This window comes from Fundulus heteroclitus, unplaced genomic scaffold (assembly GCF_011125445.2).
Source record: "Fundulus heteroclitus isolate FHET01 unplaced genomic scaffold, MU-UCD_Fhet_4.1 scaffold_653, whole genome shotgun sequence".
Taxonomy (NCBI): domain Eukaryota; kingdom Metazoa; phylum Chordata; class Actinopteri; order Cyprinodontiformes; family Fundulidae; genus Fundulus; species Fundulus heteroclitus.
In genome coordinates, this window is record NW_023397092.1 from 41,341 (window position 1) to 66,583 (window position 25,243).

General features: G+C 40.1%; 1 protein-coding gene, 1 long non-coding RNA gene and 1 pseudogene across 2 annotated transcripts; all 3 read right to left on the bottom strand.

Annotated features, from left to right (window-relative positions):
* Positions 1 to 5,459: 5,459 nt before the first annotated feature.
* LOC118556357 (osteocalcin 2-like) lies at positions 5,460 to 7,273 on the bottom strand. Its single transcript, XM_036133651.1, has 4 exons — positions 6,922 to 7,273; positions 6,451 to 6,831; positions 6,259 to 6,352; positions 5,460 to 6,079 (listed from the first exon to the last, which is right to left on the bottom strand). The coding sequence occupies exons 1-4, from the start codon at positions 6,980 to 6,982 to the stop codon at positions 5,977 to 5,979; spliced, it is 639 nt and encodes a 212-aa protein (XP_035989544.1). The 5' UTR covers positions 6,983 to 7,273; the 3' UTR covers positions 5,460 to 5,976.
* Positions 7,274 to 10,954: 3,681 nt separating this feature from the next.
* On the bottom strand, positions 10,955 to 11,179 carry LOC118561525. Its single transcript, XR_004930107.1, has 2 exons — positions 11,112 to 11,179; positions 10,955 to 11,039 (listed from the first exon to the last, which is right to left on the bottom strand). It is a non-coding gene; the product is annotated as an uncharacterized LOC118561525 (long non-coding RNA).
* A 7,827-nt stretch (positions 11,180 to 19,006) lies between these two features.
* Positions 19,007 to 24,163, bottom strand: LOC118561527 (annotated as a pseudogene).
* Between the last annotated feature and the right edge of the window lie 1,080 nt (positions 24,164 to 25,243).

A 25,243-nucleotide genomic window follows, 5' to 3' on the forward strand; every position in this document is an offset into this window, starting at 1 on the left:
GCACTGCTGGAGGTGTTGGATCGCCATCATTTACAAAAGCCCAACTCAACCGTAAAATCATTAGGGTAATAAATAGGCATGCTTGTAAAAAATGTGTTATTTAGTTCATAAGAGCCAAAATTGAAAAATAGTTGAAACCAGATCTCTGCTTATGGTTCTCGTTAACCAACTAGCTATAGGGTTAGTACTGAAGCACAGCTAACTTCTACGGGGAAATATTATTGTTTCATGTGAAATCATGTAAATGCAGGAATATTCATCATTCATATAGCAACAGTGTACCTCGGATTGGTACGATATGTCAGTGTACAACAAAGGCAAAGTTTCAAAGAGCTAAAGCAATGCAGTAATCTTAACGGCATCTTCAGAGATATTGCACTGCAGTGGGATGGGATGTCCAGATCGTGAAACCAGAATTTACCCACAACACCCCTGGAAAACCCATCATTCTCCAAACTGCACATGTGCACTGAATTCATTATAATTTATTGGGAGTGGCTACCAGAACATAATATATTTGTAAATATACATATGCATTATGACATTTCCTAAATGTGCCATGCGCATTATGCATACAGTGTATTAGGGTGCAAAAAGATCCAATACATTAAAAAAAAATTATTTTTATTTTACATATCCGTCAGGTTTCCTGTGTGTTTTTATGTCCCTTCATTTTGCTGTGCATAGCTACTCCACAGAGATTATTTACACACCGTTTTAAGGTGTTAAATTATGGCGTAATTGAGAAGATAATTGTATTCAAAGAATACTGAGATTAAATTTGGATGGATCAACATCTAACTAAATGTTTTTCATTTGTATTTTTTCATTCAAAGTGGTGTCTTTTCAACAGTGGCATTAAACATGTCTGGGCAAAAAAAAAAAAAATAAAGCCACATAAATGATTGATGGAGGAAAATCAGCAACTGTCTTGCTCAAACCACAAGACTAATCATTAAAATATTTCCTGAACAGTATGTATTCACTGCTGAGCCTGTATTTATTGCTCTTTTATCAGTGTTATCTGCAGGTTATCACCCTGGCAAAACTAAATGACTGTTAATAAATATTATGGACGAAGAAGTCTTCAAAAAACATTCAGAGAAACAAACAAACTTTGAATCATTATGTTTAAAAAACTTGATCATCATCTGTGTTTCTATCCAATTAAAGCTTCACAGTTTGTGTAATATCTCTTTAAAGAAGACCAGGTGTCCCACAGCTGGTTTAAGAATATTCAGTGGCATTTGTTGAATTGTTTTAGCTTTTGGGTTTGGGGAAGTGTTGGTATCCGAGTAAATCCCGCTGTCGCCCTGACAGGAACACATGTACAAAGACATCGTTTTATGCAACCAGTGTCAGCATCGACTGTGCAGGGATGTCCATGACATAGCAACACCTGAAGGACATGCTCCTTGTAGAGAAGTGGGCCAACAAAGTGTGTCATAGAGACACGCCCGGTTATCGAAACATTTTGTTGATACGTCAATAAGTTAGTGCCTAAAGTGGGTCTTAATGACTAACTTTTATCTATGAGTTTATTATGTGCTCCTGCTTATTTCTAAGAAACGTCACCTCTAGGAACAAAGGTTGAATATGTCAGTTGAAAGTAGGAAAATGTAAAGTAGAAAATCTGCTCGCCACTTTCAGGAAATGTGTTCAAAGCTCCGCTTATAAACACAGGGCTGGGGAAACAGCAGTTGGAATAATGTAACAATCCACTTTGAGGTATTACAATAAAAGGTTTTGTAGTTTAGGGCATGTTTTAAAAAAATATATTTTTTTAGCACAATGTCAAAATGCATAAAAGAAACAATTAAAATAAATTACAGTGTTGAAAGAGGTAAACAACTCAATGAGGTTATAAAGGGCTTCCACCTATGGTTTACAACAGATTACACTATCATACAAAAACTAAACAGAAACAGAGAAACAGAAGAGCACTGGATTCTGTTTTGGGGGGAAGGCGCGCCGTGGGGCTGCTGCGGTGCCTTGCGCTTGAATTCAGGCGCACATGCTCAGTTTATCCATCCATCCATCCATCCATTTTCTGACGCGCTTAATCCCTCATGCGTTTTTCCCCACGACGTTTATCTCTCGCACACAGCGCAGAGCTGAAAAGAATTGTTTCTTCTCCTCTCATCGCCTCAACGCGATATCATCTAACATAAATTATGCTGAGGCCTGACAATGAGTTCCAAAGAGAGCCTACATCTAGGCTGTGTAGAAAACTGATATATCCTGTGGGCTTAAGTCTAATGCTCGTGGGCTAGGCGTAGCAGGACTTCATGCCTCACTGGGTCCGCTTGGAGCACCAACATGAAACATCCGCACGGGAAACAACTTCAAACTCAGCCTTCGGCTTTGCACTTAAAGGCGTCCTGCGCAAATCCAGGGGAAATGATGTCTGGTCAGGGTGGAGGTTGAGATGACAAACCTGTCGCTGTGAAAGGTGACGACGAAGGTTATGAAATGTAACAATCTACAAGAGCTGGAGCAGATCAGAGGAAAACTCAGCAGCTGGATCATGCGTAATGACGCAGCGTAACCACCGTTAAGCTCTTAACGCATGCGGCCGACCGCATATATATATATATATATATATATATATATATATATATATATATATATATATATATATATATATATATATATATATAAAATCTGATTTCATCATCTAAAAAAAATCCACCCGTGTCGTGTGTATGGTATTATTTATATATATATATAAAAAAACAATGTAGGGAGATTTTCGTTTAAAAAAGCCTGCTACGTGTGGAGTAGGCCTACCATTCATTAATTTACTTCAGAGATCAAAGGGGGCTGAGTATAAATGTTACCCCCTCTTTACTTTTTGTCTGATTTTTGAAACCATGTGTCCTTTTCCTTCCATTGCACAATTTCGTCCTAAATTGTGTTGATCTATTATATTAATATTAAGAAAAAACATTTAATGGGACGTTTTAATGGGACACAATCGCTTTGCAATAAATAAATCGCTTTGCCATCAATAAATTCATTTTGTAAATTGATTTTGAAGGATTCAGTCTAACAGAATTGCACTTTGTATTTTTTAGGTAATTTGATCAATATTATTTCTGCTCTGGTTGTGACAGGTCTTAATCAAAGTTGCAAGCAGTCTCTGGGTTATGTAAGTTATAACCTTGTTTTTTTATTCATGACTATATTTACTAGCATTCTGTATTTACCACAAAACGTTCAGATAGTCTGCATACCCTGCCCCATCCCCCACAAAAAAAAAACGAAAATTGGACTGAGAAACGCTGCCATCTAATGGTGAACATGAGCCAAGCACAGGCACCTCTATGCAATTGCAGCTCTTGAAACAGCTTTCATGAAATAACACAGCCAAAATTTTAATTTAAAAACCAAAATCCAACTGGCAAATCTTGAATTATAATTCATGTTGATTATTAAACAGAAAAAGAATGCAATATATATAAAAAAGAATCTGCAGAGCACCCTAAAAAGACCTGGTCGACGCCAAAAAAATCAGATCATCATTGTGGACTCACAAGAGAAACCAGTAGTGATGGAAATTCTCCTCCGATGAACTGTCTGAACATGGCTCTTATTGATTGGAAGAGATGCTATCAGGTGTTGGGGCATCAGATGTAAACATGTTTTTATTATTCAACTAAAGAAAAGCTTAATTTATTAGCTTCTAACATAGACACTGCGTGGAGAAGAACAGGATCAACTACAGCTACTAACATTCAGCTGGAAACTTCTCCAGCCTTGTTTCTTCACCCTCAGCCTCATCTTTTCTTTTGGCCTGGCACAAACGCCTTTGATCTGCGCTGTATGCTGACAGTTTAAATTTAAAAATAGTTGAACTCTTATCGTTTCCACATGAATAAGGGCATACTGATTGTCCTGCAAGGAAACATCAGTGAACAAGGGGAATAGAAAATAGGAGAAGGACAAGGTCTTCAAAAACCTACGCGCCCATTCCATCTGGAGACAAGTAATCACAGATGATTAAGCTGCCGTTTCAATGTCCCCAAACAGTCCTTTTGCAATTGTAGTCGCAAAGTTCAACTTTGGTTTTATCAAAATGCAGCACATCGTCCAGAAAAGGTTTTGGGAGATTTTTTTCTGTCCCTAATCCTTAGTTCAAATATATGAAAAACACAGGAATGGTTGTCACGCGTACAAAGCCGTAAGAACATATTTGGCATCCTAAAAGAGCTCTTCTGTTTTGCTCCATTGTGGAATTTCTTGTTGATGTTTTTTGACATCATGGAACAAATATTAAAATTAAATAAGAAAACGAGAGTAAATTAAAATCGTATTTTATTAAATAAAAAATATTATTTATTAAAATAATAAAATAAATGGCCCATTGTAAATACATTCTTGGTTTAACAAAGTTGTAATAAAAAATAATATTAAAATGAAACTGCCTACTTGTTATTCATAACTTAAGTGTGATTAACCAGATTTGTTGGTTCTGTCTTTGACAGCCACATTTGATTACTGCTAGATCTGTAAAATTAAGAAAGAATCAATCCTTAAACGAACCCTGTCTGTCTTGCAACATGAAGGTCTATAAAAGCACTAGTACTAAGGGGTTTGGGACTCTGGGGAACAGCAGTGAGAACTTTATATCCACAAGCACAGAAAATACAGAACAGTGGTAAACCTTCGAAGTAGGGAGTGACCTATTAAATTACTCCAGAAGCTCATTGAAGATTCATTCAGGAGGTCACAAAATAACCCAAAACCACATCTAAAAAACTGCAGGCGTTACTTGCCTCAGTTAAGTCAGTGTATATAGTCTAACTATAAGAACCAGGCTGGCATTTACCAAAAAATAGTGATCATCCCCAAAAAGTCTGGGGAAAATATTCTGTGGAATGATTGAGAATTAAAGTGCAGGTTCTTTGAAGGTGTGGGTCCATTGCAACTATTCGAAAACCAACATATTTCAGAAAACATAAAGCACATTGACAATCAAACATGGTGTTAGTGTGGCAGTCTGAGGCTACTTTACTACCTCTGGAGCTGGATTACTGAAAAACAATGGCTATCCATCCATCCATCCATCCATCCATCCATCCATCCATATATATAACTATATATAACTATATATATATATATATATATATATATATATATATATGGAGTGACTGTCTATACCTTATGCACCTTTTCCTCCTTTTGGCACCTTATTTTGATCACTAAGCCAATGTGTGACAAGTGAATTTCTCCAATGTGAGATCAATAAAGCTTATTTTATCTTATCTTATCTTATCTTATCTTAAACAAACATGTACTACTGTAGACTAAGTTCTTGGAATGTGTATCATGATGCCTCAGATAGCTCATGTTAATTTTAGAGTTCTTCATGTAAACCCTGTTGTGGTCAAACCCATGACCGAATACAGCGATCCTACTGTTTACTGTAACACAGTTCAATAAGGACAATACAACTATTTGAAAAATCCCCAAAATAATTTATTATTTTTCCAACCAAGAGGCAGTTTGTGGTTATTACAGACTGCTGATGTGTGTTTTTTTTACACCTATTGCACACAACCAAAATCAGCTAATTCCTACATCCACTACTCATTAGAACCGCTGGTTAAGTAAAAAATAAAGCACAATGTACAAAAAACAAAACAAAAAAAAAACATTAACACACAGTACATTTCATATTGTAGCACCATTCATTGTAGAACTCTAAAGGACAAAAGAATCATTTACACTTGGGTGGGGTTTTACATCGTTCACAGGCTTGTGTTTCCATGTGCCTTTTTCAGAAAGCCTGAAGGAGAGCCTCAACATACAGGCCCACTGCAGCTGTCCATGCATGCAATGTTAGGCAGCTTATAAATTCAGAAGATAGCTCTGCTCTTTCCATTTTTTTTGAGAGAGTTGTCTCATTGTTATTGCTAACAGAAGGCACAAAAAAAAAAATGTCCAAAAGTGGATGATAGAGTGCTATTTAACTTAGAAAGGGACTGGTCCGTAGAAGGCGGTGTACGCTGCCACGATGCCTTCGGTGTCAGCCATGTCATCACAGGCAACATTCAGCTCACACACCTCTTTCAAGCTGCAAAAAAAACCCCAAAAAAAACAGGGGAAATAGAGTCAGACATGTGCAAGAACATTTTTAGATATTACAGGACGAGCAATTAGCCAAACTAGCTACAAACATTTCTACTAACGTCTAGACAACCGAAGCTTAAATTTGTTCCCGTTAAGCAGTTCGGTTTCGTCGGCTGGTAGTACCTTTCCAGCTGCAGGGGGCTGAGCTTGCCTTGGACAGCTCTTCTTCTCCTGAGAATAACCGAAGCCAGGTCTCTCTTCATAACCACATGGGAATCTGAGGGAAGAAAGGGATGAGAACCTGTTTAAAGATTCTCGCTTTGAATCCTAACAGAACTATATTTCTAAAGCTATGCAAAAAAAAATCATAATTACCTTCAGCACTGGCTGACTCTGAGGAGGATGAGGAGGAGGAGGAGGAAGATGAAGAGGCAGCAGAGTCAGACGCTGAGGAGTCAGAGGCTGAGGAGTTGGATTCAGAGGAGGAGGATTCTGAGGAGGAGGATTCTGAGGATTCGGCGGAGGAGGACTCGGACGACTCGGTGGACTCAGAGGAGGAGGAGGACTCTGACGTTGAATCAGAGGCCGAAGAGTCAGACGCGGAGTCAGAGGCCGAGTCGGATGCAGAGTCGGATGCGGAGGATGAAGCTGAATCAGACTCAGATGAGGAAGAAGACGAAGAAACGGGAGCTGCATCGGCTGCGGGGTCGGCGGCCGTGTCAGCAGCAGGATCCACGATGACCTCGGGTTCTACAGCTGAGCAGGACAGGACAAAACGGTAAAGTCATTTTCAGGTATTTACGTTGTCCGCACACAGCCCAGAGAGCAATAGCATTTGGTCCTTACCTCCCATGGACCAGCACACCGACAGAAGAGCACAGATGGAGAGCAGAGCCAGCGTCTTCATGGTGTCTTGTAGAGAGGTTCTCTCAGAAGCCAAGCGGATTTTTTTTTATCGGCTGCTTTTCTTCCGATGTCTTTGACTGTTTCTGTACCCAAAGTCGAGGTCAATATATACTGTAGTCCAGCTCTATAGTCGGAACAGACCCACACACTAAACAAAAGTCTCTGATTGGCTGGAGAATCAAATATCAACGTTTCCGCTTCCACTTGTCATGAAAGCTCCAACAAACACCCACGCAACCCCTGGCACTGAATCGCAAAACTCACGCAGCCACAAGCATTCCTTTCATTTTCCTGTTTGCAGACTACATGGCAGGACTTGTACATCTGAAATGCCTTGTAAAAGTCTTCACTGGGACTTTTTTTTTTTTTTTTACGTTTTGCCATGCTGCAGGCATAAACTTAAATGCATTTTGTGGGGATTTAGTGAAATAGATCAGGAAATATTAAACAACTGTTATTATTATTTTTCTTTCTTAAAATCTGCATTTTTTTATTAAAGTTGTGCACATATCCCAGTTTATTCTACAGATAAAATCTTTGACTATGGGACAGCTTGAACCCTACTGCTTAATGCACATGGTGATATTTGCTATTTCTGTCCAGAATAGGAAACAAAACAAACTGGTAATAGAGAGATGACTTGCATTGTTTATCTTCCCAGGTTAATTTAGTTTTATTTAAACATTTATTTGGATGTTTTTTCTTTTTTATTTGTTGTCATTTTGTTTGTTTTTATTTTAATTTTGTTTTGTGTTTGGACAGTATTTTTGCTGTTGTGTTTCCTGGGTTTTATTATACAATTTTTTTTTATTAATTTTGTATGTTTGTGTTTTTGATTGTTTCTGATTTGTTTTCTAGTTGCTCCTATTTTAGGTCAATTGACAATTAATACTATTTCCTTTTAGATTCATTCCATGTGTTTCCCTTCAGTCGCTGTTCATTAAACTCCTCACCTCAGCTCCTCTAGAACATTAGCTGTTCCTCATCCCTCCTGATTAGCGCATCTTTTGCTGGTCATTTGTCCTCAGTATATATTCCGTCTGGTTCACTTTGTTCCCCGCTGGTTTCTTCCATTTGATTTTCTGCTTCCTGTAGATTTGTTAATTCAATGCTCCCTGTGGCTGCATTATTTTCTCCATGCCTGGTGTTCGTTGTCCTGAGTTATTTGTAAGTTGGTTTTGTTTTGAGTCGGTGGGTGATTGGGATTTAACCAAGTGTCTGACTTGAAGGAAACAGACCAAAAGAGTTTGGGGCAGCCCAAATCTAGTTAGAAGCTCTGTGAAGTCATTGAAAGTGTTTTCTTTGTAAAGGTGCTTTATCTGTAGTAGGCCCTTTTCTCACCTGGTAGGGGAGAGTTGGGTGAGTTGTGCCAGTTTTTACGTAAACTGACTTTAAAGTGAGACCATGACAGTAATTCTTCCAACTACGTACAAGCATGTACATATATTTCAGGATGTGGCGCATTCCTGGGAACAATCACTCTGGATCTGAAATATAGAAAGTAAGAAACATAACTTTCTGAGAAAAAGTTGTCTTGTGTTGCAACTTGCCCCCAGTCCCCCCAAGTTGTACCTTTGGAGAGAATAAATTATGCCATTGATTATTGAAGTAAAATAAGGCTATTTTAATCCCAGAAACTGTGATTCCATATAAAGGCATAGACAAGTTCAGTATAAAATTACTGAGTAATTATTACTATTTTAAGGTTTATTTAAAGTTACATTGCAACATCAACAGGCAATCTTCTACAAGCCTATTGTGACACAAGAGCTCCTCAAAGGTCAGTTTTCTTAAAGGGGACATATAATGTTTAATAATTCTTCCCTTTCCCATGTAAATTATTTAATTATGGTCTATGGTGGAACTGCAATGCTTTAGTCTGAATTTCTCATTGTCGTAGCTCTACATCCTCCCTCTTTTAACCCTGTTCTCAGATACTCGTTTTGGTGCCATCTCTTTAGATTTAAAGGACACACTTCACTTCAATTGCCCCCAATTCTAAACTTGCATGCAATGACTTTCTCTTCTTTGCAGGATGAGTGAAATGGCTGACACTTCAAAAAAATATGTGGTCATATTTCTTTTATAGTTACCTAGAAACAGGGGATGGCACAACTCACCCCGTTCTCCCCTACAGAAGATTGGATCAAAGCTGGATGGTGGGAACAAAGTTTTTTTTTTTTAAAGCTGAAGCTACAGCGGAGGGTTCTTGCAAACAGTGGTGTTAACGAAACTGAATCAAAATTTTCAAGGACTTGGTGACCATAGGGTTTTGTTACATGTTATGGATCTAAAGAGGAAATGTTGCACAGATAACAGACTGTAGCAAGAACTTTGAGGATTACTGCCCTATCTGGGCCCAGGAGGGGCATTTATCAGCACTACCGTTGAGCCGGCAGCAGAGCTTGTTGATGTTGTTGTAAGATTGAGTGAAATTTGGTAATGCAAGACCTCCCAGCTCATTAGGGAGTTGCAGAACAGTTTTGCTAATGCAGGGAAGCCTGCCAGACCACATAAAAGAGGATACCATCTGATCTAGTCGGGGAAAAACATATCTTTTAATAAATATTGTAATATGTTGGAACAGTTAGAACTGATCTAATGAAGATGGTAGTCCTCTTAAAATTTATCTGCCAGTCAAGGAAAGGGGGGGAGAAGACCAGGGAGTCATGTCCTGCTCACACTTCTCAACCAGGGCAGAGAATTTCAATAAAAGAGGTCATGGAAGGAGGGAGACATAAAACCTCCCAAATATCAAAAGCCTTCTGAAACTACTCTGCACAGGAAGAGGGATGTTGCCAAGCTCCAGGACAGGTGATTGCCTGGAGAAGTCCACTTTTATCAAATTTAATCTATCATCTGAGTATTTGCCAAACTGAGTTAGTATGTCTATGAATAACTGGAATAGACAAAACTGGGTTTGATACATACTGCAGCAAATTATCTGCCCTCCACTCTGGCCTGCTGAAGCCAGATAGAGAATGGTACCACTTTTAATGGGAATAAGAAGGGGCAGTGAGGACAGTGAGGACCCCTGCTCTAAACATTCATTAGGACACAAGCAGTGGGAGAGTCATAGAGCAATCTGATCCATGCAATAAAATCAGTTGAAAAGAATTTTTGATTAATATGATACATAAACATGATATGAATTTGATACAAATATTGTCCCTCAGCTTTGTCGAGCGTTTTCTACATACAGGTAAATATCACTTCCGGTACCCACCCGAGGGTCAGGTGACCCACTGATATTAGTGATATTAGAAAAGTCTTGCATTGAAAAATTAGCTCCTTCTGGCCATGAAACCAGTCTGATCAGATTGTATTACTACAGGAAGGACTTGCTGTAATAGTGTGGCTAGGATCTTCGCAAGAATTTTCTGATCCACATTTAAGAAAGAAATACGCCTGTAATAAGGGGATCCTTGTCTTTTTTTCTAACGGAAGAGAGATATTAGCTTCAGAAAGGGTCAGGGGCAATCTATCTCTAATTTAAGATTTGTTATAAAGATTACCAATCAATCAACGGATCAATCAATCAATCAGTCAATGAAAACTTATATAGCATTTTCCAACAATTCGAATGGTGCTCAAAGTGCTTTGCATGTCTGGAGTAATGGAACAAGTTGGAACAAAAGAGAAAAAAACATAAGATACTTAGTATCGCGATTAAAAGATTAAAAAAAGAGCTACACCTAAACAATAACTGAGCATCCCATGCCTGCTTGTAGCTGTGATCTCAAAACTTGTAGCACAGTAATAGATTGCAGTTCTGTTGGCAAGGCGCTCAGGAAATGTTAAAAACAACAACAGTTTAATCATGCCTCCATTTTTACATATCTTGCCTTTGGGACTTGTAGATTTCCAAATACAAGGCTCAGAAAGCCTTGACATGATGGCAAACTTAAAAGCTCTGTCAAGTAAATTAAAGCAAGGCGGGAGCAGGACTCTGATTTCAACCGACACAGGTCAGTGGCGTTTTCAATGTTTTTATTTACAAGCAGGAAGTGGACTCGCCCTCTCCACGCGCAGTAGCTCGCGCTTAGTGTGGTTAACCCCTGAGGCAGAGACAACAGGTTAGTCAACAGTGGTCGGTTCACGGTAGCAATGTGTAGGACTTATCCACTAACCTGAAGTTGGGGTAGCTGAGTCTGGAGAGCCGGCAGAAAACCAAGCGGACTGATCCGGGAGTGGAGGTCCGGGAGTGGAGGTCTGTTAGCGGGCGAACTGGCAGGGATCCGATAGGGGCTTTTCCAGGGGCGTAATTCAGGAGAGTCCAGGTCCAGGTTCGTTCACGGGTGGGCTCAGAAGAAACACAGGGGTCAGGAAACAGGCAGACAGGCAGGGAAGAGAACGCTGGAATGCTCATTCGATTTGCTTGAGACAATCTGGCACTGGCATCTGATCTGCACAGGGATTATAAGGAGGTGAAAACAGATGGAACCAATGAGGACTAATTGCAGACACGGTGGATATGAGCAGGTGAACTGATGGGACAGATCAGTGCCAATGCCAGTGCCGAGATCATCACAAGGCCATTGATAGTTTTGAATACAAACACCAGGACCTTAAAGTTCAAATGCCTAACAGAGCACTTCGCTCTCAGACTGCAGGTCTGCTGGTGGTTCCTAGAGTCTCTAAAAGTAGAATGGGAGGCAGATCCTTCAGCTATCAGGCTCCTCTCCTGTGGAACCAACTCCCAGTTTTGGTCCATGAGGCAGACACTCTGTCTACTTTTAAGACTAGACTTAAAACTTTTCTTTTTGACAAAAATTATAACTAGTGGCTCATGTTACTCTCAGCTACCTTTACAGTTTTACTGCTATAGGCTTAGGCTACTGGAGTATATCAGAATCTAATTTATCACTCTATTGAGTTCTACTGTTCTTCAATTATGCATTATGTGTTGTCATTTCTGCTTTAACTTTTTGTTCTCTCTCTTTTCTCTTCATAGTAGGTACACCTGGTCTGGCGTTCTGTTAACTGTGACATCATCCAGAGAAGACGGCTCACCCGCTATTACCATCTAATGTAGAACAGATTACTAGATCAATGTGTGCTTCTGTGCTTTTTTGTCTCTCTTGTGTCTCTGTTCTGTCTTCTGTAACCCGCAGTCGGTCGAGGCAGATGACCGTTCATACTGAGCCTGGTTCTGCCGGAGGTTTTTCCTTCCCGCTAATGGGTGGTTTTTCTTCCCACTGTCGCTTCATGCTTGCTCAGTATGAGGGATTGCAGCAAAGCCATGTACAATGCAGATGACTCTCCCTGTGGCTCTACGCTTCCCCAGGAGTGAATGCTGCTTGTCGGGACTTTGATGCAATCAACTGGTTTCCTTATATAGGACATTTTTGACCAATCTGTATAATCTGACCCAATCTGTATAATATGATTGAACTTGACTTTGTAAAGTGCCTTGAGATGACATGTTTCATGATTTGGCACTATATAAATAAAATTGAATTGAATTGAATTAAAGTCTATCCTAACGTGTACTGGACTTCAGTGGAGAGATGATGAAATGGGAGTGATATGGGCATGTTTAGAAACATTGGAGAGAAATCTGAATAGTAATAATAGAAAATGCTTCACTTTTGACAAGGGCCTTATCTGAAAAAGCTTGCTCTGAGCACAGTTATAGCCTGCTTGTGAACTTAATGGTAGAAGAGTCAAAATTAGGGGCATGGCAATGTGGTTTGGGGCAGAAAACAATGTACTCAGTTTTCCCCTCATTTAGGTCCAATGAACAGCTAACCGCTAACCTAGCCGCTAAGCTAACCAGATTCATAAACACCAGAATTACATCTGATTACATGCGCAGCCAGCAAGCACAAACTCAGAAGGAAAGAGCACGGACACATTACATGAGCCTGCCAGAATGATTGAGGGACAGAGGGAGGTGAGTATATGACGTCTATGGATGAGTGCAGGAACAAAACTTTGACAAATCCATGCCCTTCGGATGCAGCTCCAAAGGGCTCCCACAGCTCCAATGGATAATTATTTTTTTCAACCTCATTTTTATTAATACATAATGTATAAACTACTTTCTGGATGGAAGGATGATTTTACTCAGTGTAACAAAAAGTGTTTCTTAGCAGGATCACCAACTATAGCATTAAAGTAGGACCATGATCTTAGATCACAATGCTATGATAATTACTGGAATTAACCCAATTTAATAGCTCTTCATTGAGGAAGAAGTCGGTTCTTGAGTATTTGCAATATAAATTGGAGGAAATAGAAAAGCCTTGGGAAAATGGATTAAAGGATCTCCAGCGGGCAGGGTTGAATGCCAGGAATAAAGTCCCAAAGTCCAAGTAGCGTCACTCAATGACAAAGAAACCAAAGTACACTCCAGTCAGCTGGAGAGGGTACCTCGGAGCCTGTGATGGTCATAGCCATGGCTACTAGCAAGTTAGCATGAATACTGACCATTCAGGTTACAAATTAGAAATATTCTACTTAATCCATCTACCTAGTCCATGCATTTGTTACTTCAAGGCTGGACTATTGTAATTCTTTACTATCAGGAAGTCCACAAAATGCAGTTCAAAGTCTTCAGCTGATCCAAAATGCTGCGGCAAGAGTTCTGATGAAAATCAACCAGAGGGATCATATTTCTCCAATTTTAGCTTCCCTTCATTGGGTTCCTGTTAAATCAAGAATAGAATTTAAAATTCTTCTTCTAACGTATAAAGCCCTTAATAATCAAGCTCCATCATATATCAGAGCTCTGATTACCCCGTATGTTCCTAACAGAGCACTTCGCTCTCAGACTGCAGGTCTGCTGGTGGTTCCTGGAGTCTCTAAAAGTAGAATGGGAGGCAGATCCTTTAGCTATCAGGCTCCTCTCCTGTGGAACCAACTCCCAGTTTTGGTCCGTGAGGCAGACACCCTGTCTACTTTTAAGACTAATCTTAAAACTTTCCTTTTTGACAAAGCTTATAGTTAGAGTGGCTTATGTTACCCTGAGCTACCTCTATAGTTATGCTGCTATAGGCTTAGGCTGCCAGAGGACATCAGGGTCTATTTTTCTCACTCTACTGAGTTCTCCTACTGTTCCCCAATTTGTATCGTTTGTTGTTATTTCAACTTTTAAATTTGTGTTCTCTCTCTCTCTCTTTTCTCTTCATAGTAGGTACACCTAGTCTGGTGTTCTGTTAGCTGTGACATGATCCAGGGGGCAGACTATCTGCCATTACCATATAACATAGAAAGGATTCCTGGATCAATGTGTGCTTCTGTGCTTTTTTTGAGTCTCTGCTCTGTCTTCTCTAACCCCAGTCGGTCGAGACAGGTGGCCTTTCACACTGAGCCCGGTTCTGCTGGAGGTTTCCTTCCAGTTACAGGGGAACTCCAGACCCATGGGAACTCCAGAGTTACCATGGGTCTGTTGGCTCCTTTTCCATTTAATACTCTCCTTGCCTGGCTTGTCAGTTTTGGTGAATTGTCATAGCTTAGTAAGTTTACAGTTTATTCTTTCTGTTCTAAATTTTGATCATTGGATTGAGATGTTTAGAGCTCTGGATTTTGTTTCAGTACTTAATCCCGCTGTGTTTCTTGGTCTTCATGATGCTGTTTGTTTACTAATGTTCTCTAACAAACCCCTGAGGCCTTTACAGAACACCTGCATTCATACTGAGGTGAAATTAAACACTGGTGGATTCTATTTACTAAACAGGTGAACACTGAAGTCATTTTAGTAGATTTCATTTAGGGTTTTCCATATGGGTAACATACAAAATGTACACCAATTACTTGTTAAAAGGTTGCGAACATGGTGAATCATTTTCTTCCATTTCAAAATGATCTACTACTCGGTTGCCCCATCACTTAAAATCCCTGTAAAATCCATTGAAATGTGCAGTTACAAAGGGAGACAAAAGGTGAATTGGTTCATGTGATTTAGTGACTTTTGCAATATACTGTGTATGCTTACAGGCATAACACTACATCTGTTAAACCACCTTTACGATTTCTGGGATTCGCTTTGCACACATTCCTTATTTTTGTTGCAAATTAGCATTTTCATGCACAATTGCAAATGTATCTGTAACAATTATATAATCTTTTATAAAAAGTTATAAATATTGCACAAAAACAACCCTAAAATGTGTTACAATATTTCCATAAAATACCCTAAAGATTACCCTTAAGTAATTGGATTCTAATCAGGGAGACCTCAATGGAATGCTACGTCTTTCACAACGAGGTTTCTCCTTGTCCCGTCACTGTTGTGTTGCTACACTCTTTGTCCCAGATGTGATCCCCCACCTCCACAAACCCCAAACTATAGCCTGAGTTGACCGCAAGCTACTAATCGAGTGACATGGAACAGCAGTCAGTCTCATTATGCGACAGAGCTTAATTAGAGTGCTACACAGTCCGTCTCAAACCGCAGTCAGTCACTATTTTGGGACGCTACTCGGCCCGGGTCCTGGTAAGATCCAGAGCACGGCCACGGCTTACAAACACAAATTGGTGGCCCAACACACGGCCTTGCTTGAGGTATTTCAGCGTATATGGAGGTATATTTAGGCAACCCCCACGTGTTGGATGCAAAGCGTTATGCATGCGGCTTTGGCTGCAGCTTTTTGGTTTGTATAATATGGTTCAAGTGTGGCCTTAGCTGTTTTTTTTTTTTGACAAAAATAAATATTTGGAGCTTGCAAAATTGGCTTGAACTCTACTTCCCTTGTGAAGATCACCAACCATTTATGCTTCATATATAAATATCCTTGAGGACCCCTGATCTGTTCATTGGTCACATGGGAAGGGGCTCATTCCGCTGCAGAGTGACCTCGGTGTCCGTATTGTATCGCAGCCTGCCGTTATTCCTGGTGTCCGTGATTTGTTTTGGACTGTACGCTGTGTAATTTCAATGTCTGGTTCAGTGTCCATTTTTGTGGATGCATTTCAGTGTGTGTGGGGGGGACAAAGCTGTAGAAAACAATTGCTATAATGTCCCTGAAGAGTCAGGAAATAAAACGTCTGGGGCTTTTCTGCTTTGGGTTAGTTTCTCCTGTGGTGCTCGGCTACAGGCGGTGATCGTTTTCTATTTTTCTATGGCCCTTGGAAGTCCACTGGAAAAACAAACTATGGAATAGATCCTGTGCCATGAATTGTCTCTCTGTCAGCACAAAGCATTCAGATTTCTTTTATAGATCATCCCACAAGTGGTTTATGCCAGAAAAGATAACAATCACAAGTAGAAACAATTCAGACATCATTTTGATTGATTTAATTTCACCTTAAAATGTATTTATATCTTCTGATTGGAAGCCAACACTGCATTCCCTCAGCAGTAAATATCTCTTATGAACAGAGATTTTACACTTTTAAACTTCAATATTCCCATCTCAGTGTGTCATGGTTTGTTCAGCTAAAAGGATTTTTTAAAAATGTAATTCTACATTGTTATATTTCCCCTCGTTGATGTTGCTGTTTCAAATATGCTTGCCACGGCTTCGCTCTCAGACTGGGAATACACTATGCTCACGGTGGTACGGTTGTTATTCACACAGTAGTGACACCCAGCCAAGCTATTCACGGGTCGCTAAAATGATTTACCTATTTCTGTGTAAAACTTGGCCAAAACATTATGGGACTTCTCAAATTTTTCCCTTTCATAATTTGAACCAAGCATTTTGCCAACTCATTTCTTCCTGTTTTTTTTATCATCTCTCCTATTGTTCTTTGGACTTTATAAAACCTCTGTCCTTTCCATGCTTCTTCCCATTATTTTTGCCACCTCTTTCATTTTTTTTCTTACTATACTCTTTATTTCTGTTTTACTAAACTTAACATTCATATTAACTAATGAACGTTTGATGCTCTCCTTGACTATCTTATGTGCCATTTCATTCCCCTTAACTCCATAATGTGGTGGAACCCATTTAAAGGTAACTGTAAGCCCCATCACATTGTTTCTACTTTAGTTGTACTAAACTCTGTCATACTCAGGCTCAGTCTGAATACCCTCATAAAGCAAGGACTGGAAATATGTCAGTGGTCGCCATGATGAGTGCTGTCCGAATAGTGCAGTCAGTAGGAAAATTAGCCTGTATGCTCCCTGTCATGGCTAGTTTTGCCTAGGAACCCTGCGTCATCCCCTACCAGCACTATCCCTTTAGGTATCCTTTGAGTGACATGATGTATCAGCACAGCCCCCTCATGGAAAGGAACGTAAATGTCCGGAAAGAAGAGATTGTGCACTTTGTAGTTCATTTTTGGAAAGCTGCAGGCCTGATTTGACTCGCATCATCCATACCTGTTTCCTTCACATAGTGATGTCAGGGTTAAATGCCGTCTGAATTCAAGCAGTCCGAAGCTCCTTTCCTTCTTACTGTTGACCCTGTAAAGGAACAGGACCTACGAGCTATTATTAAGGGTGCTTGGATGAAGCCCCCGTGTTTTTGGCTTCAGAACAGGTGGCATCAATCAGGTAACTAAGCTCAGCGTCCAATCAACCCTGAGTTTTAAGCACAAGCATCATGGAAGAAGACTTCATCAATGGAACACAGATTCTTTCTGGGCCCCGAAAGGAGTGCATCCCATTACATTGGCATATAGATGTCAGCAAAATAAACCATACTATGTGTCAAACACTGGTGTGATGATCCAGGGATGGTCTATTCAAAGACCTTAAAAATGCTATTTGTGCTCAAAACCCTCAAATCAAATAGGGCTAAATCAGAACACTTTTGCAAAGCAGAGTGGGCTAAAATTCTTCAACACTTGATGGTAGTTGTATTTGAAGCTGGCGAAAACTATTATTAGGTTTAAGTGGCAATCACATTTTCACATAGGACCATGTTGGTTTGATTGGCTTTTTTCTCCTAATGAACAAAATCATCATTTGAAAACTGTAGTTTGTGTTTACTTCAGTTATCTTTGTTTGATATTATCATTTGTTTAATTGTGTGACTCACTTAAGGGTGGCCCAAAAAAAAAACAGATGTTAAGAGGGGGATGTCATTGTAGCAACATAAATAAATAAATAAATAATTAAATAAAATGTTTTTAAAATGCAATAATTTGTGGTGTTGTTTTATTGCCCAAAGCGTACATAAACTAAAAAACATGGGAACAGTTTTGCTTTGCCTTCAGATGCCATAAAACCAAAACCACAGCATCAAATCTGTTCCCTTTGACCTCGCTCAGCTTTACATTCGTCTTCTCTGTCAGCTGTCTCACTCGCAGCCACAAACAAACTCGGACGGCAGGCGTTGCTTACTGCATATTTCCATCTGGTCTCTGAGAAACCATCACCTGCCAGGCTTCCCCGATTCCGCCGGATGTATCCGCTTGGCAGCGCAGCACCACTAATTATACCGATCCCAGTCTGGGCCTTGAAATTCCCATCTTGCTTGACAGAATATTTTTGGGACAAGCCCAAACTTTTCTTCTCTCTTGATGTCTACGGCCCATCTGTTGTTCTTTTACTGGGCTTCCACGGCTTTTACAGCAAAAATAATCATACTTTTAATCTCTTTTTAGACAGCCACATATGTTCTCAAGTCAGATATAGAGTTGATTTTAATTTAGATGCCCCAGTTCTTGAATGTGTGTATTTGCTACAAATGTGGCTTCTTAGTATTTTCAATGAGGATTTGGATGTTGACTCGGATTGTGTTTTGCCTATTTTTTTTTTTTTTTTTTGCATCCTTTGCTATAAAGTATCAATATAACTAGCAATAACAACTCTGCCTTGACTTCTTCCATTTCCGTCTGCCCAGTCTGCTTTCTGTCAGTCTCCCTGAGGTTGGTGTGTTGTGGTTTGGACGCTAACATTTGCAGACAGAATATCAAACCCCACCACATCACTGCGACTTGTGGCCAGTGACCTGTGGCTGTCTAACCCGACCACAGACTGGCTCGCAACTCGTGTAAACAGACAGAACCTGACATGCACCAGCAAACAGGTGAATGTAAACAGGATTGTTGTTTTTGTTTTTTTTTTTGTTTTTTTTTACCACATTACCTGCGTTGAAGAAAGAAAAATGCATGCCAGGAGAGTCAGATGTTCTGTTTTTCATATATGTGGGGTTTTTTTTATTTAGATCTTTGATAAATCAGTTACAGTAGTGGTGAGTTTTACAGCTCTGTTTTGGGCTCTTCTCCAGCCTGCTTCACGTTCTGAAATAAAAGAAAAAAAAACATTTCTGAGTGAATTACAGAAGAAAAAAGTACTAGTGAGAACAATACAGAGGTTGCTTTTTTAATTTACAATTTCTGAAGCATATATGTATATCTCTAAACAAAAGAAAAAGTAGCTTTAGCTGAGCGATATAAGGTCAGGAATATTCCACACAATGCCTAGCAGCAGTATAAAAACTCCTTGAACTTTTAGACATCAATCCCAACTTGAAATGGATTTGAACAGTTTTCACTTGAAAGACCGTTCCAGATTATCAGACATATCTGATTTTCCGATGTTTTTACAAATAAAAGCCTTTGCTGTACACACACACACGTAGTGAAAGGTGCTATGATCACTGCACGTCATCCTAACAAACCCTTTTATCCTCCACACAGTGAAACATGGTGGTGGCAGCATCATGCTGACATGATACTTTGCTCCAGGTGGGACAGGGAATCTGGTCAGCGCTAATAAGGATGCATGGAGCTAAGTGCACTGGGGTGGCGGCTCACCTTTCAGCTAAGCTGGAAGAGATATACCCCTATCGTTCTGATCCACGCCTTAGTCAGGCGACATAAAATCCCAGAAAACACACCGAGATATACACAATTCTTTTCTTGAAAATGAAGATTAAAAGGAAGCAATGTTGCCCTCACTATTGTACTGTACCTAATGCCTCACCCTGAAGTTCCATAGACTTTAATGTGATGAATTCTGATTTTATTCATATAGAGAGCGCTTTTATTTGAATAAAAATTGAATTAACTGGTTGTGGCTTATGCCTGATTTATGACAGCCTGGTTTTTACTGTAACTTTCTTCCTCTTAAATGGGAGTGATTCCTCTGTGCGCCTCCTCTTCCACTCTCACCATGTTCTTGCTCTATATCAGGACTATCTGACTAAATTAGGGCCACAGTTACTGAAGGCCAACAGCTCATACAGGAATTGAAGTCATTAAGTTAAAAAAAAGGATTAGAATGTGTTACACCTTTTTATTTTTATTCTGGTGTGTAAATGCCAGATTCCTGAACACCTTTTGAATGAGTAAACCATCCAACGTTCATTGATAGAGATTGCTTCTGCGAAGGTTAGTGGCTTTTATTTAGTGTTTTCAGTATCGCACTTAGTCATTGTCAGCCACTAAACCCTGTTCTCTCCCCCACAGTGGTTCCAGAGTTCGTTCCTGTCAGTTCCTGTTCCAGCTACACCAGCTCATTCAATAAATAATTTCTGTGTCGGGTGAATTATCAGGTCTCCAGACTCTGTGGGCATTACAGTTTTACTTGTTTCCTTTCACAAAGACAACAGAAGTGTTATAAGAGAGTTTCTATTTCAATAGCAGCCTACAATAAAAGGCTGGTAGACAGCGAATAATCTGGGTCATTCTTTAACATGTTCTAATGTGTTTATTCGTTCATGTTATCAGTGAGGAGTTGTTCAGATATAAAACAGATTCACAGGGACATTTTTGTTTATAATTCATGATAGTGATTCCATTTGCATTGTAATCAGTGATTGAATTGTCTTAACCGTCTAAGCATTTTCTTGTTGGATGTTAGTTTTTGCTAGTTTTAACTTTTATCTAACTCAGTTTCAAACTGGTTTAAACCCTGCCTTTTATGGTAAATAAGGTTAATAATTATTTTAGACCCCCAATAGCGACGCATCTCAAAAATGAGCCCAAAAAAAAACACGATTCACGCAATTTACAATGACTTGGTAACAGTTCCAAAAACCATTTCACATGATAACCATAGCTATTAGCTATTAGCTATTAGCTAATAGCTAATAGCTACTAGCTACTAGCTAGTAGCTAATAGCTAATAGAGGCTTCCATAGTAGCTGTTATGGCGAAGTCTTTGTAATTAATTTAGTGCACCACTACATGGCGGGCCAGTGTGAAAATCTAACACACTGGAGCTTTAAGCGATGTTGTTCTATAAAGTAATAAGCAGTAAGAATCTGACCTTGTAGAGGGTGAATTTTACCTCCAAACTATACACCCCAGAAGTATCACTGCTCTCTGTCTCTTCACATTTAAAAAAAACAAAACGATATATTCACATTTTGATGACTTGAATGTTTGAGCAGTCGATTGCTCAAAAGTGTTACCAAGTGGGTTTTTATTTTGTTGTTTTTAATCTTCCTTATGTGTGATATAAATGTTATTGTATTCCCACAGTTAGAACCTATCCATAAAATGTGACGGTAACACAGCAAGAGACCAATATATGATAACGGCTCACCTTCAGCTCCCCATGTAAGAAAGACTGACAGAAGTCCCGCACACGCTCTGTGGAGATCTCTCCTTCAGGTAGGAGCCACTTCATGTCAGAATCCCCATCATATATCCCAACTCGAGGCAGGTCTGTTGACTTCAGGCCAAAGTAGTTGAGTGACTTGAAATTGGACTTTACGCCTCCATTAATGAGCACGAATAAGAGCTGCAACACAGAGGTTTGATTACATTACGACATGATCAGTTATTTTTTCTAGGACAGACTACCAAAAAAAGAAAATAACAGGGAGTCTACTTGTGCTATAACTGGCCAAATAGGTAGGCGAGTTAAAGTTTGAACTGAATCTATATTTCACCAGGAGAATTTGTTTTGGGAATCTCTTCACCTGCCACTGAACTCGGGAGCCAGAGCTCCCAGTCGCTCCTTGAGCTCCTTGATAGCCTTTACTCCCCCTGTGGCAAAGAGCACAAGGTGTGTCTTCACCTCTGAGTTGAACAGGCCCCACGGCTGTCTAGGAAAATGAAAATAGAAGCAAATAAAACCCCGAGACAAGAGATGGCAGACATGCTATTTCCACTTGAAATCCATTGGTTTTTCAGACTTCTAACTTGACCAGATCTACTGCAGCGCCTCAAAAACTATTTGTGCACATTAAGCTTTTCCATGTTTTATCACATTACAATCACAAACTCTGCTGTGTGTTATTGGGATTTTAGGTCACAGGCCAACACAGAGCAATGCTAATGATGCGATGCAAAACGCACAAATGAATGTAGAAAACTGTCTATAGCTGTCAACTTCATTGGGTATGAAATGGCGAAGAATAGGAATAACCAGCAGGGCACTCTCCATTACTCGTGGTTTAGTTGAACAAGAATTGGTGGGCTAATGTGGTAAATGTAAATAAAATGAGCCACGCTATGCGTTGACAAATGTTTTAAGCCCAGACTAAAGCCGACGATTACAGCAGAAGAAACTAGCCAGAACTCATGGCAATGAGAAATATTATGTAAAATTACTACAAAATTGAATAAGGCTGCGGCTGAATACATTTGGACGGATCCATTGTCTACACCTGTGAAGAAAAGACTTTTGTATTGACCACATCCATGTTTACCCGGTGAAAAAAGCAGTTTCAGATTAGAATAATCCCTTATTCATCCCTCGGTGGAAATAGTTCAGTGTATCAGCAGCAAACTGACAGGTAAGCAGAAGCACACAGATGCACACTTAAACAAGCAATAGAATTAATAATATAAAATAATAGCGCAGCTGAATTAAAAGCACATACCGGTACTTCAAAAAGGATGTTAACATTCGTTTTAAGGGTTTTAGTGTGTCGTTTACTATGTTTACTTAGAGGGAAGTGACATTTTTTCCGGAAGTGAGACTGAATGGCATTCTGCTTATTGGTTTTGGGTTAATTAACATAATAAACAGTTCGTCTTGTAACTGGCAGGTTGGCCGGCTCGATCCCCCGCTCCAAACTGTCTTAGTTGTTGTGTCCTTGGGCAACACACTTCACCTGCATTAGCCTGGCTAGGTGGTGGGTTCAAGGGTCCTGAGGGCGGCGATGTATGACAGCCGTTTCGGACTTCTGTCAGTGTGCCTCAGGGCAGCTGTGCTACTAACATAGCTCACCCACCGTCACGGGTGTGAATGGGTCCATGACTAGATTGTAAAGCGCCTTTGGAGTCGTCTGACGTGGGGTGGATGAAAGTGCTGTACAAGTACAATCTATCACCTATTTTCTTAGTATTTGGTGCTGAGTTGTAGATTTTGTATTGAAACACCCTACTCCACCACTTAGGTTGTACTCTGTGATGTATCGGAGCCGTTGATGGAGATACAGTTCACGATCGCCCTCATCGGCATCTAACTTCTTGGCCTCAGCCAGAACCAGGTCTTCCTGATTGGTTTATCTGCCTGGATCACGGACATTTATCATCACCTCTCTCACAAAACCTACCGTACCCCTAATAATAAAGACATACGAAAAAAACCTTTAGACTGTGTGAAAGTACTTTTCTCGGAAGAGGGTGATTGTTTCTGAAGAGATGCTGAAATCAGTCCACACTTCCTTCTCAGTGCAAATAGCTGCAGGGACAGCGCCGCTTTTTCTGGGAAGCTGCCAGAAGTTCCTTATAGCCAAGACTCTCCTCGCTCTAAAAAAGAAGGGAAAAAAGCACAAGATAGTTTTCAACTGTTTCATATCACTCTATCTATTCTCATTCCTTCAAAACTATGTCTTAATGACATATTTGGGCTCCTTCTTGGCCACTACTACTGATCCGCTTCCATGAAATTGTAATCATTCTTATATAAATCTTATGTAACCTGACCAAGACTGTCTGTGGTTGCAGGGAACACCGGGGACTGTTGGTGGGAAAAGAAATGGAAAAGTAAAAGAGAAAAATGGAGGGTGCCTCAAAGAGTGATGAATCATCGCTATTTTTGAGATTCTGTTTTATGAGTTCTGGCAATCTGATTTTTCATTTTGAAGCCTCCGTGTGATTATTCTCTGTGAGTCACTGCTCCAATATTTTGGTCTCATGTTGCTTCCAGCATTCAGCTCCGTTCTATCCTCAGATGCTCTTGCTCCTCCGCTCTCCTCCTCGTGAGCCTTCTCCCTGCACTCGCGGCTGCGGACATGAAAGTCCACAGAGCCAATCCCACAAGTCTTTGTATATTTCCTGTCGGGCCTGCCATCTTCCCCCGAATGCAGAGTCTGGCCAAAGAGGTTGGGACAGAAGGCCACCGCTTCTACTCTGCCAAAGGTGTGGTGACATTCCTCAAAATCTGTTCATGACAGGACGATTATACCGATCAGGTTAAAGGATTATTGTTTTTAAGACGTTACGCTTTTCCTCCGTCAATTTGTATAATCATATCTTGCTATGTTGATGCCAAGATGATGAGTGACCAACTTTTTGCCCATTTTTTGTAAAATATGTAGCTTAGTCAATGTCAGACTGGATGAAGAGCATCTGTGAACATCACTTTTCAAATCTTGCAACAGATTTTCAGACGCATTTTGTCTGGACTTTGACTGGGCCACTCCACCACATCTCCACACTTTGATCTAACCCAACCCTTGTAGCTCTGGGTGTATGTTCAGGGTCAATGTCCTGTTGGAAGGTGAACTCTCGCCTCGGTCTTAAGTCTTCAGGAGGCTCCAACCGGTTTTGGTCCTTGATTGCCAGGATGTATGTCACCAGGATTAGTACCATGACGTGGTAGGTGTGCAATGGGGAGGGGCAGTTATCACACAGTTGATGACGTGGCACTGGTGCCATCCATTCATTAGTAGCTAGACAGGACGAAGGGCAGAGAAAGAAGGCACAGCATGCCATGACATGATGTACATGGTCCAGGGTCAGGAATCAAGCTGAGGTCAGCTGCGTTGAAGATCTCCATTTATGCCATATGAACCTCCATGTATCAGGAACCTGGTCTACCAATCATCCGGGGTCTTAACTATAGTTGGGTCTTCAAAGCCTGACGCATTGTTTACTGTTTCAATCTTCTCCACAACTTTCTCCCTGACCTGTTTGCTGTGTTCCTTCATCTTGGTGATGGTGTTTGTTCATTTACGTTCTCTATCCAGGTTCTGAGACCTTCACGGACCAGCTGGATTTATACTGAGGTTAAATTACACATAGCTGGACTCTCTTAGCTGAGTAGGTGATTTCTAAGGCCAGTTGACTGCCTGGGCTTCGTTTAGTCTTATTAGAGTTAAGGAGGTAAATATAAATGCACCTAAAAGTTTTCAGATTGTTTGGAGATCAGATTATAAAGAGGACGACTCTCATTTTCTGATAGATGGCTTCTGACAGCATAATAACTTCTCTGACTCCAGGAATCCGATGACCACCACTT

Excerpts from the sequence above, each read along its gene's own strand:
- LOC118556357 (XM_036133651.1), bottom strand. The coding sequence starts at position 6,982 with ATGAAGACGCTGGCTCTGCTCTCCATCTGTGCTCTTCTGTCGGTGTGC. Across the intron at positions 6,353-6,450 it reads AGAGTCAGCCAGTGCTGAAG|ATTCCCATGTGGTTATGAAG; the intron begins GTAATTATGATT and ends TTCTTCCCTCAG. Across the intron at positions 6,080-6,258 it reads AGCCCCCTGCAGCTGGAAAG|CTTGAAAGAGGTGTGTGAGC; the intron begins GTACTACCAGCC and ends TTTTTTTTGCAG.